The sequence below is a fragment of the Colobus angolensis genome, unplaced genomic scaffold (assembly GCF_000951035.1).
Source record: "Colobus angolensis palliatus isolate OR3802 unplaced genomic scaffold, Cang.pa_1.0 Scaffold457, whole genome shotgun sequence".
In the NCBI taxonomy this organism is placed as follows: domain Eukaryota; kingdom Metazoa; phylum Chordata; class Mammalia; order Primates; family Cercopithecidae; genus Colobus; species Colobus angolensis.
In genome coordinates, this window is record NW_012118010.1 from 510397 (window position 1) to 530964 (window position 20568).

At 41.8% G+C, this 20568-nt stretch overlaps 1 protein-coding gene across 1 annotated transcript in view; it reads right to left on the reverse strand.

Moving 5' to 3' along the window:
- The window catches only part of SYN3 (synapsin III), a 598011-nt gene that overhangs the window by 467428 nt on the left and 110015 nt on the right, over nt 1-20568 (reverse strand). The window contains exon 4 of the mRNA XM_011958047.1: nt 2250-2341. Coding sequence (XP_011813437.1) covers nt 2250-2341 — 92 coding nt within the window. The remainder of the gene's footprint in view (nt 1-2249; nt 2342-20568) is intronic.

Below are 20568 nucleotides of genomic sequence, written 5' to 3' on the forward strand. Positions count from 1 at the left end.
GTGGTGGTGCATGTCTGTAATCCCAGCTACTCAGGAGGCTGAAGCAGGAGAATTGCTTAAACCTGGAAGATAGAGGTTGCGGTGAGCCAAGATCATGCCATTGCACTCCAGCCTGGGCAACAAGAGCAAGACTCCATCTCAAAACAAAAGAAAAGAAAAAAAACCTGGTTATATCACTTTTGGTAATGTCCTTTTCTCTGCAGATATCTCCAAACTTGATTTTTTTCAATTTGATATGTATAGTTTTTAAAAATAATCTGTCTGATAATTCTAATGTCTTCTGTCTTTGAGGTTCTGTCTCCATTGTCTATTGTTTCTGTTTCACCTGGTTATCTTTGACTACGTGCTAGCTATTATACAAAAAAATTATTTGAAGGATCATTTGAAGTCTAGCTTGAAAGTGCCTTCCTTTACACAGGATTTGCTTTTATTTCTGGCATGTCTAGGACCATCATAAACCAAGTTCAATGCTTGAGGTTTCCTGGAGGGCTGGGTTATTCAAACTGCAATTCAAGCTGCAAGTACTTGAGAGGGCTCACCTACTTGTAATTCATGTTCACCTAGAAGGTATAGTCCTTTGGGGAATCTGAGTTTATTGTGGAGAGGGTCTACTGTTACACTCCCTATTCTGAGTGGCCCTGAGTGTTGATTTCTGTCTCCCTTGCCTCCACTAAGCTCTCAAAACCCATTCCAAATTTGGCTGACCTAGCGAATACTCTCAGGATACGGGTGGCTTTGTACTGATTTACCTCTCTGGGTTTTCATTTTCCCATCAGTCTCTTCCTGGTAATTCTTTACTGTCACACCAACTCTTAGAAGGCCTTTAAAGATTGTAATTATTTAGTATCAGTTTTTAAGTTGTTTTCAGGGAAAAAGCTGGTCCAAATGACCTAGCCCACTGTTACTAGAAATAGGAAGCCATGTAATGTCTTTCATGGCATACAGCAGGTACTCAATAAAGAATGAGCCAAATTAGTTGACTTATCATAATTGATACGGTTTGGCTGTGTCCCCACCCAAATCTTATCTTGAATTGTAGCTCCCACAATTCCCATGTGTTGTAGGAGGGACCTGGTGGAAGTAATTGACTCATGGGGGTGGCTCTTGCTCATGCTGATCTCATGATAGTGAATAAGTCTCAAGAGATCTGATGATTTTATAAGGGGCAGTTTCCCTGCACAGGCTCTCATTCTCTCTTGTCTGCCATCAGGTAAGATATGCCTTTCACCTTCCACCGTGATTGTGAGGCCTCCTCAGCCATGTGAAACTGTGAGTCCATTCAACCTCCTTTTCTTTATGAATTACCCAGTCCTGAGTATGTCTTTATCAGCAGCATGAAAACAGACTAATACACCAAACATCATGCACCTTTGTTTTGGATCTGTCTTTATTTGCAGAGGCTGTTTCCTACTCTTAGGATATATTTCTCTTTCTCTACACCCAGTCTGAGAATGTCCACATTCTACCATTGGACCAGGCTCAGAACAAATGTTACCTTTTCCTCAAAGCTCTTCCTATTTTTCCTCCTTTCCCAAATCTGAATCCTCTCTCTTCCTTCTCTAAACCCTCACAAGACCTAGTGTGTATCATTCTCTGGGGACTTAAGTAGATAGCAATGTATTTATGCACATGCTTATCTCACCTATGGATTTACACATTCTTGTCATTTCCGGCTTCTGAATAAACCTCTCACTTGCTCTCCAATTCAGCATAAATTACAAACAGATTTTTTTGAACATATTATATATCTAGTGCTTTTAGTTTTGGTCTACTCGGAGAAGATTCTACGAACACTTAGTCTGCCATATTGCAGGAAGCTGAATTTCATTTATTCTAATAAAGCCTTCCATTCGTACCGCACTTTAGAGTTAACAGGGTGCTGTCATATATGTGAATTTCTGTAAACTTTAGCAGCCTCTAACTTCAGTGCATATCATCATGCTGCAGATGAGAAGCAGAGGACACAAGAGACTAAATAATATGTCAGAGCAGAGCCTCGAAGCCAGAAATGGAACCCAAGTCTTTTCTCTCCAAGCCCAGGGCTCACTCGGGGACACTACAGGTGCTGCCCCTATGATATGTGCCACTGGTCATTACTACCGCAACCACACCTGGGAAGCAGACATTCTGTATAGGAAAGTACATGTAAGCATAGGAGTTAGGTCGCAGGCAGTGGACAGAGGGGTGGGCTACATGAGGTTCTACATACGCAATTCTCAGAAGGTTCTGCATATTTTAGTCCTACTTACCTCACCACTTTGGCCCCATTTCTCACGACCTGCATGTCCACCATGCAGCCCCCGGTAACATAGGCTGCTAGGTTCAACTCCGAGAATTCAGCCTGAAGAAGAAAGCAAAGCAAAAAAGGATTCATCAAATACCAATGGTGGTAACAATGGTTAACACATATTGGGTACTTAGAGGTGCCAAATACACCTTTAAAGCTCACCTCAAACTTGGGAAGTTGGTGACATTTTCATCTTTCTTTTTGAAAGATGAGGAAGCTGAGGCTCTAAGAGGCCTGGCGACATGTCCAAGGCAGCACAATTAATACAAGGCCAAACTGGATTGAAGCCCATGTGTCTCTGATTCAAGGACCTATGCTTTTAATCCTTGCTAATTTCTGCCTCTTTGAAGGTGGAAGAAGCAACTCCAGCTCCAAGACTAGAACATGCCAGATGCTGTTCGATGGGACATTTTCTCTAGAATTTTTTACCTTCATGCTGTACAGTAGTATGGCATCATAACTCTGTGATTATTTATCTCTATTAATGGACCCACCCCACTGCCCACCCTGATCATATGCCCAGTTTTCTTTTCTTGGTAATGGCCCCCTCCTCTTGCTTTATCCATCTGGTTACAGCAGCAGCACCATGATTGTTCATTGACATACTGCCCTTTTGGTCACGGTTGAAGGGGTAAGTATCTGACTTGGGGTGGAAGAATGAGATACTCTTCCCTGAGAGTTTGAAACTGATGAGTGAGTCACACAGTTTCTTTCTAGGTGGTTGTATCTGTAATGCACAACCCTGGGTGCTATCTAGGACCATGTTTTCTCCCATTTGCACTGGTAAAGCACAGAAAACCAGAGTGGAGAGAGAGAGAGAGAGAGAGACAGAGGGAGGAATATCACAGTCACCAAGAGAGGGGGCGGGGCAAGTGATGGGGAGCCCACTTGATGTTTACGTGCCAGCTACAGACCTACCTTTGGATTTTGTGAGTTCATCTTTTGGGTTGCCTATTGGTTTAAGCGAGCTTTCGTGGATTTCTGTTGCTTACAACCAGAGTCCCATGGAATACATCCTTCGTACCAGATGACATGCTCCCTGGGATTTCTCACTATAATCTCACTAAGACATCTGTCTTAGTCTCCCAAGGTTGCTGTAATAGGTGATTTAAACAGCATAAATTCATTCTCCACAGTTCTGGAGGCTAGAACTCCTAAATCAAGGTGCTGGTAGGGCTGGTTCCTGCTGAGGGCCGTAAAGGAAGGATGTGTTCCAGACCTCTCTCCTTGGCTCGTAGACAGCCATCTGCTCCCTGTGTCTCCTTACACCGTTCTCCTTCTATATTCAAAGTTTCTCTTCTTATAAGGACACTGGTCATATACACTACCCTTACTTTAATGGCCTCACTTTAACTTGATTACCTCTTTAAAGACCCTATTTCCAAATAAGGTCACATTCTACTGTGGGTTAGGATTTCAACATAGGAATTTTGGGGGTGACAAGTCAACCTATAATGCTACCGGCTAAAGTGCATAGCACCAAACTGTGCCTTATACACAGTAGATGCCAAAAGCAATTTCTTTGGGTTTAATGGATGAACATAATCACTCACGTGTATGAGGCACTCACTATGTGCCAGGTACTGGCCTAAGTATTTTACATATATGAATTCATTTAATCCTCGCATTTGTCCAGATGAGGAAACGGAGGCAGAAAAAGATCAAAAAATGTGTGCAGCATCATATAGTAGGTAGCAGAGCTGGTATTCAAACCCAGGCAGTGTGGCTCCGGGGCCTGTGTTTTGTTACTGTTGTTGTTGTTTTCAGATGGAGTTTTACTCTTTCACCCATGCTGGAGTGCAATGGCTCGATCTTGGCTCACTGCAACCTCTGCCTTCCAGTTTCAAGCAATTCTCCTGCCTCACTCCCGAGTAGCTGGGATTATAGGTACCCACCACCATGCCCAGCTAATTTTCGGTTTTTTTTTTTTTTTTTTTTTTTTAGTAGAAAGGGCGTTTCACCATGTTGGCCAGGCTGGTCTCAAACTCCTGACCTTGTGATCTTCCCGCCTCAGCCTCCAAAAGTGCTGGGATTACAGATGTGAGCCACCATGCCCAGCCAGGCCTGTGCTTTTAACTGCCACATTCCATGGCCTCCACTGTTCAGCCGAAGGAGGTATTAGGTGGATTATAACTGGGAATTTTAGGGACCTAAAGAAAACCCATTTAAAGAAAAAAAACAAGTTTACATAGAAGGGAAATATCATTTCATGGCAACTTAACTGTATCTCCTTGGAGTCATCTAACAGGAATTATGACCAAAGACCCAGCCATCTCCCCAGACAGCATTAGAGCAAACTGGGAGTACTTACACCTTTTGCTGTAATTAATAACCTCATTATGCTATGGCAAGGCGAAAAGAAAAGATCACTGTGAATGAGTCCAGGTTAGTAAATAATGGTAATGACCTAGTTATTAAGTCTAATGCCTTAAACATTCAGTCTCATCATGTTCAAGATTCTTAGTTGGCAAGGTCACAAAGAAGAATTAAGAAGAAAAGTTGTTGCTTACGTGCGCAGATAAAAAGACATTATAAGAAAGTTACAAAACAGGATACCTGGTCATCAAATACATGCAGAGAGGGAGTGAAACAGAATCTTGGAAGATAGAATCTCTGACTCAAAAGTGGCGAGGACCCAAGGGCTGTCTTGCTGCCCAAATGGAAAGAGAGATACCTGGAGAGAAGTCACACTCAGGCTTGGATGTACAAGTTAGAGGTTCAGCTTGTTCAGATGTGGGTGTCTAGAGTTATTTCTTAGTTGTGGTTTATGAATAATTACAGGAGATAACTGCCTGGGTTGCAAGGTAGCCAGCTTCTGTGGGATCAAGTGGAGAGCTGGCCTAGCAAAGTAAAAGGGCATGCTTCTGTTATTTAACTGTCTAAAACCTTCAACACCTTGGAAATGAACACAGAGGTGTCCAAACCACCTTCCTTCAAGACAGCTTGATAGCCTCCCTGGTAGAATACGAAAGAGCAGCCATTTGGAAGACTCTCAGAGCTCTCATAAAAACAGTAGTGAAATGAATTGTATTCTTCAAAAAGCTATGTCCAAGTCCTAACCTCTGATACCTGTGAATGTGACCTCTTTGGGAACTAGGGTCTTTTCAGATGTAATCCAGTTAAGGATATCCGATGAAATCATCTTAGATTGGTGGGAGTTTGCGGGGAGGCACACTAAATCCACTAGCAAGTCCTTGGAAGAGAAGAGATGAGGAAGAGACAGAAAGACAAGGAAAGAAGACCATGGGAAGACGGCAGCAGAGATAGAGTGATGCTGCCACAAGCCAAGAAATGCCGAGAGTCACTAGAAGCTGGAGGAGCCAAGGAAGGATTCTCCTCTTGAGCCTTCAGGGGGTGTGCAGCTCTGCTGAAACCTCGATTTGGGAATTCTGGCCTCCAGAACTGGAAGAAAATACATTTCTGTTGTTGTAAGCCACTAAGTTTATGGTAATTGTTAGAACAGCCCTAGGAGCCTAGGAAATTAAAATAATAACTTTGGGAATTGAATACAATTTCAGTATCATATTCAGAGTCACCAGGGCTCGAAGAAGGTCAATGTGGCCAGGTGAAGCTCCTTTATTCACTTCACCAAAAACATGCACATAGAAATCTGCACCCAGATTCATTCTCTCTCTCTCTCACACACACACACACACACAAACAAAATAACACATTAGTTATTCACCTATATCGCAAAAAACGCTATTATCAGAATTACTTAAATTTTCTGCAAGAGCTAACCTTTTCACCACAAATTATTTTGACTTCTATGGTTTTTGGTATGATATCTTTTTTGTTTGTTTTTGTTTGTTTGTTTGTTTGTTTGTTTGTCTGAGATGGAGTTTTGCTCTTGTTGCCCAGGCTGGAGTGCAACAGTATGATCTTGGCTCACTGCAACCTCTGCCTCCCATGTTCAAGCAATTCTCCTGCCTCAGCCTCCCAAGCAGCTGAGATCACAGGCACCCGCCACTGCACCCAGCTAATTTTTGTATTTTTAGTAGAGACAGGGTTTCACCATGTTGATCAGGCTGGTCTCAAACTCCTGATCTCAGGGCGATCCACCCACCTTGGCCTCCCAAAGTGCTGGAATTACAGGCGTGAGCCACTGTGCCCAGCCGGTGTGATATCGTTTTAATACTACACATTAGGCACTGTGGTATGGACAAATGAGTACTCCGAGAGACTATATTCATATGTAAGCTGTTCAATATACTAGCTGATGAGTTTAGTCAAGTTACTGATTTAAATATCAATTTTGACACCTTTAAAATGGAGATAATGATATCAATAATATCTATCTTTAAATGTTTTTGTGATAATTCAAGACAATGTATATGAAACATCCAGCACAGGGCTGAGAGTCAGTAAACAGTTGCCATTATTATTTTCAAATATTCCATTGTCTTAGTAAGCTTAAACTGAAAGCATCCAAACTGGTGGACCCAGAAAAAGAACAACTCCTTCAAGTACTTATAACATATACATTTAAAAAATATATTGAGGTGTGAAATGTAAAGACTTCTGCATATGGCAACAATGAAGTACCAGAGACTACATATACACTCCCATCTTAAACAACAAGAAAGCCAGACAAACTACATTATGTATCAGTTTTCAGGAACTAGACAACAGGCATTTCAGGACTATGATTCCTGTAAAAAGGAAGCGAACAAAATTATCCCTATGTTTATCCTAGCTTACTGCCTAGAGGCAGTTTCCAGGCAGCAGAACAGCATGGGAGAATGCAGAGTTCATCAGTTTCACTGAGTTGAGGATACAAAGATTGAAGTTCAGGGTAGCCATGGCGGCTAAAATTTGCAGGAGAGTATAGGAAAAATGGATCTACACAGAAAAAAGAAAACAAACAAACAAAAAACCTCACAAACTCCAGGGAGATCTATGTCTTTCACTGAGTACTAATTTGAACATACATGAAAGGAAAGTAATCAAGGCCAGGAAAAAGCCATCAGGAAACAATCTCCAGAATCCACAAAGCTGGGAATAACCCATGTGCTCACCAGCTAGAGGGTAAAGACCTTGTCACATGGATAGGTTACTCAAAATTTCATAGTGGGACTGAATTATCTCTGGCCAACAGCATGCTCTGGGTCTAGGACGACCAGCTTGTCCTGGTTTGCCTTGGGCTTTCCCAGCTTTAAAACCAAAAATCCCATTTCTCAGAAACCCTTCAATCCCAGTTTTACAGTGAAAGTCCCATGTCTTGGAAAACTCCTTAATCCCAGGCAAACTAGAATAATTGATCACTCCATGTAGATCTGTCCCAAGAAAAGTTTAAAAGCAAGTCTTGAATGGATCAAGTTTATTACAAATAACTGCATCTCAGAACAAACTAAACCACTGTTTAAAGGAATCTAACAAAATCCAGCACCCAACACATCAAATTCACAATGTAAAAGTAGTGACATTCAATCATAAATTACCAGGAGTGCAAAGAAGCAGAAGAATATGACCCAAAACAAGGAGAAATGAGCCAATAGAAACAGACGCAGAAATGGAGAGATGATGGGAAGAGCAGAAATGGAAGTTAAAACAACTATTACAAAGCGGTTCTCAAGAATGTAGATGGAAACAACATAATGAGAGAGAAATAAACATATTTTAAAAATTAAAAATGAAACTTGAGGCCGGGCGCGGTGGCTCAAGCCTGTAATCCCAGCACTTTGGGAGGCCGAGACGGGTGGATCATGAGGTCAGGAGATCGAGACCATCCTGGCTAACACGGTGAAACCCCATCTCTACTAAAAAATACAAAAAACTAGCCAGGCGAGGTGGCGGGCGCCTGTAGTCCCAGCTACTCGGGAGGCTGAGGCAGGAGAATGGCGTAAACCCGGGAGGCGGAGCTTGCAGTGAGCTGAGATCCGGTCACTGCACTCCAGCCAAAAAAAAAAAAAAAAAAAAAAAAAGAAACTTGTAGAGATAAAAATTATAATATCTGAAATAGACAATGCACTGCTAGGATTAACAACAGATTAGACACTTGTATCAGTCTGTTCTACACTGCTATCAACTACCTGAGGCTAGGTAGTTTATGAAGAAAAGAGATTTAATCACCTCACAGTTGTGCAGGCTGCACAGACTTCTGCTTGTGGGGAAGTGTCAAGAAACTTACAATCATGGTGGAAGGCAAAGGGGGAAGCAAGCACCATCCTCATATGGCAGAGGAGCAGCAGAGAGAGAGAGAGCAAAGGCGGAAGTGCTACACACTTTTAATTAGCTAGGTTTTGTGAGAACTCTATCATGAGGACAGCGAGGGGGATGGTGCTAAATCATCAGAAACCAACCCCATGATCCAGTCACCTTTTGCCAGGCCCCAGCTCCAACAGTGGGGATTACAATTCAACATGAGATTTAGGTGGGGCACAGAGCCAACCATAACACACTGCTGAAAAAAAAGTTCCAGTGAACTTGAAGAGAAAACCAAAAACAATCCAAAATGAAGCACAGAGACAAAAATACAAAAAAAAAAAAAAAAAGCAAAGAAAGAAAGAAAAAGAGAGAAGAACCTCAGTGAGTTATGGGATAATATTAAACAGTCTAATATCTGAGTAATTAAAGTCTCAGTAAGAGAGGAGGCAGGGCCAGAAAATTTTTTTTAAATGGCCAAAATTTTTCTACATTTAATGAAAACTTGATCTAACAAGTTCAATGAATCATAAGCAGAAGAAACAAAGCAAATAAACAGCAGGGCATATAATAACTTATTAAAAACCAGTGATGAAGAGAAAATCTTCAAAGCAGTCAAAGGGGAGAAAATACATTTTACATAAAGAGAAACAAAGATAAGAATGATAAACAGCTTCTTGTGAGAAAATAGAAAACCAGAAGATAGTAGTAAATCTTCCTTAAAGAACTAAAAGAAAAAGAAAACAAACCAAAAAACAACTGTCAGTATAGAATATTATACCCAGTAAAATTATCTTTTAAAAGTGAAGGCATAGGCCAGGCACAGTGGCTCATGCCTGTAATCCCAGCACTTTGGGAGGCCAAAGTGGGTAGATCACCTGAGGTCAGGAGTTCAAGACCAGCCTGGCCAACATGGCAAAACTTAGTCTCTATTAAAAATACAAAAAATCAGCAAGGTGTGGTGGCATGTGCCTGTAATCCCAGCCACTTGGGAGGCTGAGGCACAAGAATCACTTGAACATGGGAAGCGGACGTTGTGGTGAGCAGAGATTTCACCACTATACTTTGGCCTAGACAATAGGGCGAGACTTTGTCTCAAAAAAAAAAAAAAAAGTGAAGGCAAAATAAAGACTTTTCCAGACAAAGAAAAGTTGAATTTATTATAAGTCTGAAATATGTTAAAAGAAGTTCTTCAGATAGGACAATGATACGAGATGGAAATTTGTACCAACACAAAATAAAGAGTTCTAGATATGGTAAATATGTGGATAAATATAACACATTTATTTTTCACTTTAAAAATCTTCTATAAAAGATTATTAACAGTTTAAAGCAAAACATTGCAGGCATCGTGGGAGTTTATAAGCTGTAGAAGTAAAATGAACAATAAGAAGGACACAAAGAAAGGGAATGAGAAATGGAAATATACTGCTGAAAGGTTCTCACACTATATGTGAAGCGGAACAACACTATTTGAAGGTAGATGTTGATGAGCTAAAGATGTATATTTTAAATCACAAAACAGTGCCTTGAAAAGAAAATATAGATAACATAAATATAGTAAAGTACACAAATTTTAAGTTTTAGCTTGATGAATTTTAACTTATTTATGCTGGGTAATCAATCCTCACATCAAGATATAGATCATTTCTAGAACCCCTGAATCCTCCCGCATCCTTATTCTAGCTGATCTCACCCCTACACCATGATGTTACCATTTTAATGTCTTCTATCTCCATAGATTAGTTTTACATGCTCATGAACTTGCTATAAATGAAATCTCACAGTATATGCACTTTGGTATTTGCCTTCTTTCATATCTGTGATGCTGTTGTGGTTAGCAGCGGTCATTCTTGTATTATTTCTGTGTAGTATTTCATTGAATATTCAATAATGTGTTTATCCATTCTGGCAATGATAGACACTTTATTTCTATTCATCGACTACTAAGAAATGAGCTGCTATGCACCTTCTTATACATCTCTTTTGGTGGACATATACATTCATTTTCTTTGGGTATATACCTAGAAGTGGAATTGCTGGGTCAGAGGATAGGCATACAAGATTTAGAAGATACAATGGAGAATTTTCCAAAGCGGTTTTGCCAATTTACATACTCATTAGCAATATGAGAATTATAGTTGCCCTATGTCTTTTTCAACACTTAGTATTGTCAATGTTTTTAGTTTTAGCGGTTCTTCAGGTGGGTGTGTAGCAATAGTACATTGTGGTTTCAGTTTGCATTTCTCTGATGATTAATGATGCTGACCACCTTTTCATGTGCTAATTAACAATTTAGGTAATTTCATTTGGTGAAGTGCCTATTCAAGTTTTTGTTCATATTTGTATTCTTGTTTGCATTTATCTTATTAATTTGTAAAGGTATCTTAAAATATATTCAAGATAGGCACAGTTTTCTGGATATATTCATTTAGAAATTTCTTCTTCCATTCTGCGGCTTGTCTCTTAACTTTCTTATTTTTTTAATGAAGAATATATTTATACACACATATATGTATATACGAAGTACAATTTGATTTATTTTTACAGTTAGCATATTTATTGTCTTTAGCTTTAAAAATGTTTGCCCACCCCAAGGTCATGAAGGCACTCTCAATGTTTCCTGCTAGAAGCTTCTCTGTTGAATATTTCACATTTAGGTCTGTAATCCATCTAGAATTTTTAAATATATACTATGTGAAGTAGGACTCAAGGCTCAATTTTTTTTGTATGGCTATTCATATACTTTGGTACCATTTATTGAAATGAGCACTCTTTCTCAATAGAACTGCATCGGTGCCTTTGCCAACCACCAAGTCACTTCATAGGTGGCAGTCCATTTCTAAATCCTCTATTTTATTCTATTTATCGATTTGTCTATCCTGTTTCAAGTTGTCACACTTAATGTAGCTTTACAGAGAGTCTTGACATCAGATAGTATAATATTCTAAGACAGAAGTGACTCAAACAAGCCCCAGGGATGACAGGAGCAAAGGCAAGGTAGGATGACCACCCTCTCTGTCCCCTTAACCTCCTGATCCGAAAAAAAGTCTTCTTATTCACTCACTGCAAAACACACATAGACACTGGTCAATCAGATGACCTCAAAGGCTCTGTCCTGAATGAACTCATTGGATATTTCCCCAGCAATATGATTGACTAGACAGAATGTGTTCTATTCTTCACTTTGCAACCAACCCACCACTGCAGCCAGACCTCTCAAAGACCTCCTCAAGGAAATCCCCGCTTCTCTTAAAGGTTAAAAAAAGGTTTTATTAATTTTTAAAAAACCCACAATTCTTAACAGCTTGTTAGTATGGTCTGCTGGTTGAGAGGGTAATAAATGGAGGAGAAAGCACATCTGTTCTTTTAGATCATCACCTATACTGAGGACTGGCACTTATGGCATCTCACTACTGACATGTTCACATGCCTCTAAAGGTTTCTCTTTGCTTTATGATGAACGTTCGCATCTCAGCACAGTTTTAAACACTCTTTAACATTTTAACTTCTTTTCCACGTTGTTGAAAGGTTGAGCCCACTCTCTCATTTGCATTATTTTTTGCACATTTGTTGCTAGCCAGTGCATTTTTAAAAATTTATTTTCCTTATTTTTAACAGAAAAAAAGACCCCATACCACAATATATTGCTTTAGAAAATGAAGATGGCTGCATGTAATTCTGATTGTTTTGGGGGGGGAAATAGCCATGTTATACATTTGTAAGAGATTACCTCTAGACATCATTAAGGACAAATGGTTTTAATTCTTTGGTCTCTAGATGAGGGCTATATATAGGCACAGACAGAGCTCTTGGCATTTTGCTACTCTTGTTAAACTAGTTGTGAGAGGTTTTCAACACTGATCTCAATGATAACTGAACATACTGGACTATCTGAGCTTTTCTGTTTGTGTATAACTCTTTAAACATGTACTTGGAGGAATGAATAAATAGTGGACAAGGCATTGGCCTTGAAGTCTGGAGATCAGAGATCTAAATCTTGAATTTGACACTGACCTGTTGTATGGCCTTAGGCAAATCCCTCACTTTCTCTCTACTCTTTTTTCATCTTTAAATTAAAGAGCTATAATTAATTGAGTCAATGATGTCCCTGGTCTATTTAATTGTTATATGTCTGTCTTTTTCTCAACTAATGTCCCCTAACTGTCATCAAAGAAATCACCTATTATGATAGCATACTTTATAAGAAAGAAATGCCAGCCAAGTAGGAATACTTTTTATAAGAAAGCTGTTCATTGTTTTATACCCAGCTCCTGGCACATAGTAGGTATTCAAAAATACTTATCACCAAAAGTTTTTATATTTTACGGATGAATGGATACCCTCACACATTAAGTAACTTGCCTTCTGAAACCGCATTGCCGGGGCCTCCAGACTGTGACAGCAAGGAGGATGTTTTCAGGCCAAGAGCGGGGGAAAGGCTCTACCTGAGTTTCCAGGAACAAAAGCACAGGTGAGAACACAGGGCTGTGGGGCTAAAGGAATGGTGAGGTGTCATTTGTAGCTGCGACATGGAGTATCTGGAAGTACACAATAGAAGGCAAAGATTGCTGAGAGACCAGTTCATGAAGATTTTGAGTGTCCTGTGAAGGAATGTGAATATCATTCTACAGCATATTAGTCTTCTATTGCTGCCATAAAAATTATCACAAATTTAATGCCTTCAAACAACACAAACTTATTATCTCACTGCTATGTAGGTCAGAAGTCTAGGTTAGCTTGGTCGGTTTCTCTGTTCTGTGTTGCACATGGCCCAAATCAAGGTGTTAGCCAGCGGGGCTCTCATTGCAAGGTTCTGGGAGGAAGCCGCTTCCAGATTCTTCCAGGTTACAGGCAGAAGTCAGTTATCTGCAATTATAGGATTGAGGTCTTCGTTTCCTGGGAGAGACCCCCAGCTGCTTAGGGCTGTACATTTTCCTTATGACGCTGTACTCCCATCTTCAAACTAGTAATGGCACACTGAGTCCTTTTCACTTTTCAAATTTTTACTGACTTATTGTCTGCCACATCTCCATCTCCAGTATGAGAAAGTTCTCTGCTTTAAAGGACTTGTGTGGTTTGACGGGATCTAGTTGGATACTGCAGAATCCTCTCGTGTCTTAAGGTCCCTAACTATAACCACATCTGCTAAGTTCCCTTTGAGTAACATTTTCACGGGTTCCAGGGACTAGGGCAGAGACACTATAGGCGGCCACTAGGAAACACTAGGGGTTGCAGAGGTGGGGAGTAACTGAATTCCTAACAACAAATATTATGCAGCACGTTCGAAGTTCCAGGTTCCGTTATAGGTGCTAGATATAATTGGAATCATCCATTAAGAAAATCTCTTCGACATTCTCCTAGGTCAGAAGGAGATACAGGTTGAGTCCTGTATCTCAGATACAGATTCCTTATCTGAAATGCTTGGGACCAAAAGTGTTTTGCATTTCGGATTTTTTTTTCAGATTTTGAAATATTTGCTGTATATATACTTACCAGTTGAGCATCTCTAATCCCAAAATCCAAAATCTGAAATGCTCCAGTGAGTATTTCCTTTGAGCATCATATCACTAAAAATGTTGGATTTTGGCCGGGCGCAGTGGCTCACACTGATTTAATCCCAGTATTTTGGGAGGCCAAGGTGGGAGAAGCACTTGAAGCCAGGAGTTAAGACCAACCTGGGCAACAAGGTAAGACCCTAATATCTTTAAAAAAAAAAAATTAGCCAGGGATGGTGGCATGCACCTGTAGACTCAGTTACTGGAGCAGGGGCTCAGGCAGGAGGATGCTTGAGCTTTGAGTTCAAGGCTGCAGTGAGCTAGAACTGCACCACTGCACTCCAGCCTGGGAGACAGACTGAGACTCTACGTGAAAATAAATAAATAAATAAAGTTTTGGATTTTGCAGCATTCTGGATTTTGGATTTTTGGACTTGGGATGCTTAACCTATAAGCACCTGTTTGTAATTAAACTCGTGTCCAGTTTCAGGAACACACACACACACTGACACACACACATGCATGCGTGCCTGCACACAGGAATAGAGGTGGAATGCATTCAATTTCCTGTAGGGTCTTTGGCTGCATTTTCGCCGGCACTGACACCTGACAACTATGTAATGCCAAGCAGATAATATTACTGAAAGCATGGGGTATTCATGTCTAGTTACTAATAATTGCATTTGCGATGATAATCATGTTGATGACAGCATGGAAAATGGTGATTGTAATCAGCATCATAACACTAAGTTGAAGCATGTTATTAGGCCAACAGGTCAATAAGAAAGAACCGGAAATTGAGACGTGGAAGTGGATGACTGACTGGAATGTATACAAGAAACCAAGAATGTGTGGGAATGTGACGGTAGCAGCTATCAGCTTTGACCTTGAAGCCTGACTGAGGGAGGATTTTGACACAAAGAGATGTTGTCCAGAGTTCCTGAGAAAGGCAAGATGCTGGCAGATAGATTTGTCTGGAATCCCAGGGTGACTGATAAGATACTGGGAATTCCTGTCAGTTGGTGAAGAAGTATCTGGTCCAGACTGTACCCTTAAACTCAACGCTTAGGCGTGTTCCCCTGCCCATGGCCTTGGGCACTCGCATATTCTGCAGGAGAAACAGAGAGAGAAAAAGAGACAGAGAGGAGACAGAGACAGACAGAAACGAAGTTCACAGGAAAAAGTCAGTACTCTCAGCATTCTCCTAATGCCAGAACAACTTCAGACCCTGTGCTCTATTCCATAAGCTTTCTTATTGCATCTCATAAAGAGAAGCAGTTAGTCTACTGGGCAGGACATCACAATGCCACATTTGCTAGTAGGCAGGGTCATGGCCAGGGGTGATCCTGGCCTCCACATTCTGCCTCTCTGTAGCTACGTGTCTGTTGATTTGGGTGGTCATTGTGTTAACTTCCTCTTTCCTGCTTGGTAAGTCCTGAAAGATGCTATCTTTAAGCATTCATCTTTCTCTCTGCAACTCTGTCTTCCAACCTATCAGTTGGCAGCTGTAAACTCTGATTCCTGGGAGCTTCTTCCGATTCCCAGGAGGCCCGGATGTCCTGCTATTTTTTCATAGTTGTCATTGTGAGGCCATGTAACTATTGAATAAGAACAGCCACATATCTAGTTAGTAACATCCACAGATGAGGTTTGGCTTCAAGGGAGGGTAAGAGGCTGCACTACTTAGTTCTAAAGCCTAAACTGAGGGATTCAGCTCAGATTTAGCAGAGAACCTGGAACTAGGGGTAGCGAATCTAGGGCAGCTAATGCTGGACTGTAATTTCAACAGTGATTTCCTGTTCCTCCTTTGGTTGTCAGCCACCTTAGGAACCTGGAATGAGGGGTGTAGCGGGGGTGGTGCTGGTGATTATCAAGGATTAGGGCATTCCTGAGCCCTCTGGAAAATTATCATCAAAATTCTACCCTAATTCCTAGCAGATTGATAAGTTTACTCTTGGGAATGAAACTGTATCATTAAAGTCCTTTAAAAAACATCAGCAGTCTGCATGTATTACGATCCTCCTCATTTCCTAAATTCTTTCATAGCCAAAGACACTCATTCAAAAAGGATAAACAACAGCAGTGATAATAAAAAGGAAACCCAAACCCTGCATGACTTACAAGGTCCCACATGATTTACTCTGATGCCTCCCACCATCCCCCAGTTCCAACTCGCTCAGCCATTGCCACACAGTCAAACAATCAAGCAAGCTCCAGCCTCCTGTCCCCATCACCAAAGGGCTTCCTTGAGCCAGCAGCATGGCCGCCTTCCTCAGGCCATTCACAGTCCTTCTCAGTGGTGCCCCAAGACGCACCCACCCTGCAAAGCACCCTGCTGGGCTCCACAGTCAATTTCTTTTCTTATTCTTCCCCAAAGCACTCATCCCTATGTGACATAAAGATTTACGTCCATCTCAATCAACTCTTCAATGGTCTACCTCTCTCACTTGAGTAGAAGCTCTGTGGGCAGAGATTTTGGCTGCTTCGTTTACCACTCTATCTTAGCACCTAAAACAGTGCCTGGTATACAGCAGTCAGTGCTCCGTCAATACCACTCAATGAACCAATGCCCGTTCTGCAGATGTCAAAGATAAGACTTAAGGAAGCACAGAGACTGTGCCCCAAGTTCCACTCTGGTAATTATGTCAGCTGGGACGCATACCCAGGCCGACGTGCTTCGCAAGCGTGATTTTCTGGTGGGCAGGAGGTGACATCAAGTGCATGCCAGTTATTTGAGGTGAGTCCCGTTGGAGTGCGCAGAGTTGGGTCAGCTCGGGCTCGGCTTGTGGCCTACAGTCGCCCTTGCCTTTCACCTTCCCGGTCTTGTGCACACCAGTTTGCAGCATCTGTCAGCGAAGCCCATGGGCCCCCGCCCCTCCTCCACTCGGCCTCTTCTGACTGCTCCACTGATGGCAGACGCTTGGCAGGTGGCCCGAGGCCTGCAGTCGGCAAGAACTGCTTCCTGTCCACTTCCCGGCACAGGCTGTATTTTTAGCTTGCTGGGCTTGGGGGGGAATCAGTGACTTCCTTGGCTGGCATCTCAGGGCTGAGCTCTTTCCCACCAGTTCAGACTCACCTTACAGACAAAAAAGGCTTTGAGAATCTGCCCACTCACCTAGCGGCCCATTCCGGATGAGGAAATCTTGCTCAGTAGAAGCACCCGGCATCTCAGTGAAGGCCTGGCCCCCCAGAAAAATCATAGCATGCCTGTGTGTGGTGTGTGTGAATATTGAGTGTGTGTGCACATGCATGTGAATAATGTGTATGTGTGTGTGGACAGGCAGGGTGGGGAGGGATAAACACATTAAAAATGTACAAATAAATATAAAAACACAGAAAAAATAAAATAATAAAAACCTACATTCCTAAATGTTCATGTATTCGAATATTCAAGGTTAGGACGGGTTTGCCACATTATATTTGAAAAATCAGACTGGGCTCAGTGGCTCACACATGTAACTTCAGCACTTTGGGAGGCTGAGGCAGGAGGATTGCTTGAGCCCAGGAGTTCGAGACCAGCCTAGACAAACATAGTGAGACCCTGTCTCTACAAAAAATTTAAAAATTAGCCAGGTGTGGTGGTGCATGCCTATCGTCGCAGTTACTTAGGACTTGAGGCAGAAGGATCACTTGAGCCCACAAGTTCAAGGCTACAGTGAGTCATGACTGCACCATCGCACTGCAGCCCAAGGAACAGAGCAAAACCTTATCTCAAATAAATAAATAGATAGAATTTAAAAATAAACAGCAGTGTTTCGCAGTTTCCAAAATGTTTAGTGTAACATAATCTTTTCCGGAATCAGACCAAATGAGTTCGAATCTGATCTCTACCCCTGCCTTGCTGTACAATTTTGGGCAAGTTAGCCTTCTTATGCCTTAGTCTCTCATCTGTAAAAAGAGGCTATGGTGCCTTCATAGGGCAGTTGTGAGCATTAAATGAATTAATCCACTTGAAAGCTCCTAGCAAGGTGCCTAGGTGAAAATAAATGTGTAATGAATGTTAGCCATCAAGGTTATATTAATTAATTTGATTATCACAACAACATTGATAGAAGCGTAGGTATTAGCCTCCTCATAGTTGGTGAGAAAACTGGAGAGCAGACAGTGTGCAAATGACTTGGCTAAGATCACAAAGTTATTGCGCCAGAGAGCAAGGACTTGAACTCAGGTCAGTCTGATTCTGTTTGTATCCATTTATTCATTTAACACATTCTTATTGAGCAGCTGCTCTGCCAAGGCTAGGGGCTGGTGACACAGCAGTGAAAGTTACAGACAAAATTTCCCATCCTCACCTTATATTCTAGTGCAGACCACTAACAGTAAACATAAATAATACATTGGGAGAGGAAAGAGAAATCCTAGCAAGAAGATAGAGTGCCAGGAGTTGAGTTTTGTGTTAAATAAAGGGGTCAGGAGAAGGTGAAATTTGATCAGTGATACGAGCAAAGTTAGGGAGCAAAACCTATTAATAAGGGGCGGGGGAGGTAGCTTTCCAGACAGAGAGACCAGCAGGTGCAAAGATCCTGAGGCTGGAGTATGTGTGCAGAATTCAAGGAACAGCAAGAAAGTTGGTGGGGCTGGAACAGGGCTAGTAAGGGGGTGAGGAAAGAAGATGAGATCTGAGAGGGGATGATGGACCGGATCACTGCAAGGGTTTAGGATTTCATTCTGCACGAGATGGGAAGATGTTGGCATCTTTACCATCCTTATCACCAACATCATCACCTCCACTACTGTCAATGAAGATAATGATGGAGATGATTCTCCTCCTCATCCCCCTCCTCTTTCTTCATCAACATCATCACACTTGGCAATATAAGACATCAGGGAGTCAAGTTTAGGAAAAATCACCAGTTAGATGTATTGTTCTGATTTTTAAGGAATTTCTTAACCGCAAAGTTTTGCTTCCAAAAGCCTAGATATACATTTGTTAGAGATCGAGGTGGGGTTCTGGTGACTGGAAGCCAGAGGACCAGGTATGCCCTAATTCTGTCCTGATAGTCGCCCCTTCCTGCTCGGCATTCCCAAGAGAGTTGTACCCCCTGCCCCCCCAAAAAAACAACTGCACCTGAAAATCAAAGTAAAACACCACTGCCCTTTGCCCAACGCCAGGGGAGACTTCAAGGTTGGGGAGAGCCTTTAATAATGTCCCTAGGATAGGAAAGATGTTCATCGAAGGGGAGAAAGAAGGGTCTTTAAGGGGAACAGGATGGTGAGACCACCACAGCTTCATCTCTCCCCACCTCCAGAGCTTTTAGAAGGTCAAGAGACCTAGAAACAAATTTTGCTAACTGCAATGAATTTTTGCTACCTGCAGTGGATAGGGCAAATGTTCAGAGATTTTAAGACCACAGCTCAGCTACAAAGAAAAGAACAGTGGTTAATGTTTCCTTGACATTTACGTCTCATTGCTGCGAGCTGGGCTCCACATGCTTAGACACCATTCTGCTGAATGCTCAGCAAAGTGTGTGAAAAGTCTCCTCACAGCCCTCTGGCTCTCCTGATGGATGGGTTCTGGGTGCTTTAAGATGGAGATGTGGAAGCACAGTCCATCGTTGGGGGCTAACACTCAGTAGTCCCACAGATGAGTAAGAAACCACAAGAGGAAAGCAGTCCTGGGAAGAGAGGCTGTTTGGGGTGAGAAGACGCTGCTGAAGCTGGGCACTGTGGACTCTAATTCTGCAGACCATAGTGAGGGGACATATTGAAGGAGCTGAAGCGGGGCTGGTACGATTATATTTCTGTAAATTTTTTTTTTTCCAAATGGAAAATTCAAAGTTATAATGTGATGAGAGGAACATCTTGTTCATCAAAGCTCTAAGAAATTCAAATGCCTTTTCCGTTTCTTTTTTTTTTTATTTTAAAGGTCCAAAATCTTTCTCAGGATTGTAGGAAGGAAAAAAGGCACTCAGACTTCCTTTTCTATTCTCACTGCTACCCATAGTGCAGACCTCGCCTTCTTGTTTTAGAACTGCTGTCTCCCTGTATCTCATTTACCCTCCATTTGATCCAATCTGCACATTGAGGGGACAGCCCTGCACCCCCAGGTGAGGACCTAGCACTTCCTACTACTGGGACCTCTAGGAATACAGCCACCTCTGAACCCCAAACGCAGAGACCCTGCTGTTCCTATCGCAGCTCCAGCTGAGCACCAGATACTTCGAAAGGCCAGCGGGTTCAGCACTCAGGATGCTAAATGCGAAGAAAAATGAGACAGATAAAGTGATAGAGAGTGACGGAGAAGTGTGCATGGAAGTGCCATTTCAGATGGGGGATGGGGGGCAAGCATTTCTGAGGAGGTGACATTTGGGCAAAGCACCTGAATACAGTGAGGGCATGAGCCATGAGGACGCCTGGGGGACCAGGGGACCGGGTAAAGGCCTTGATGGAGGATGCACTCACTTGATATTTAAGGTTTTTATTTTTTTCATTGTGGTAAATTATATACAACATAAAATTTACCATTTTAATCCTTTTTTAAGTGTATTTTTAGTGGCATTAAGTACATTCACAGTGTTGTGCAACCACCACCGCTAACCATCTCCAGAACTTTTTCATTTTTCAGTGATGGTTAATACTGAGTGTCAACTTGATGGGACTGAAGGATGCAAAGTATTGATCCTGGGTGTGTGTGTGAGG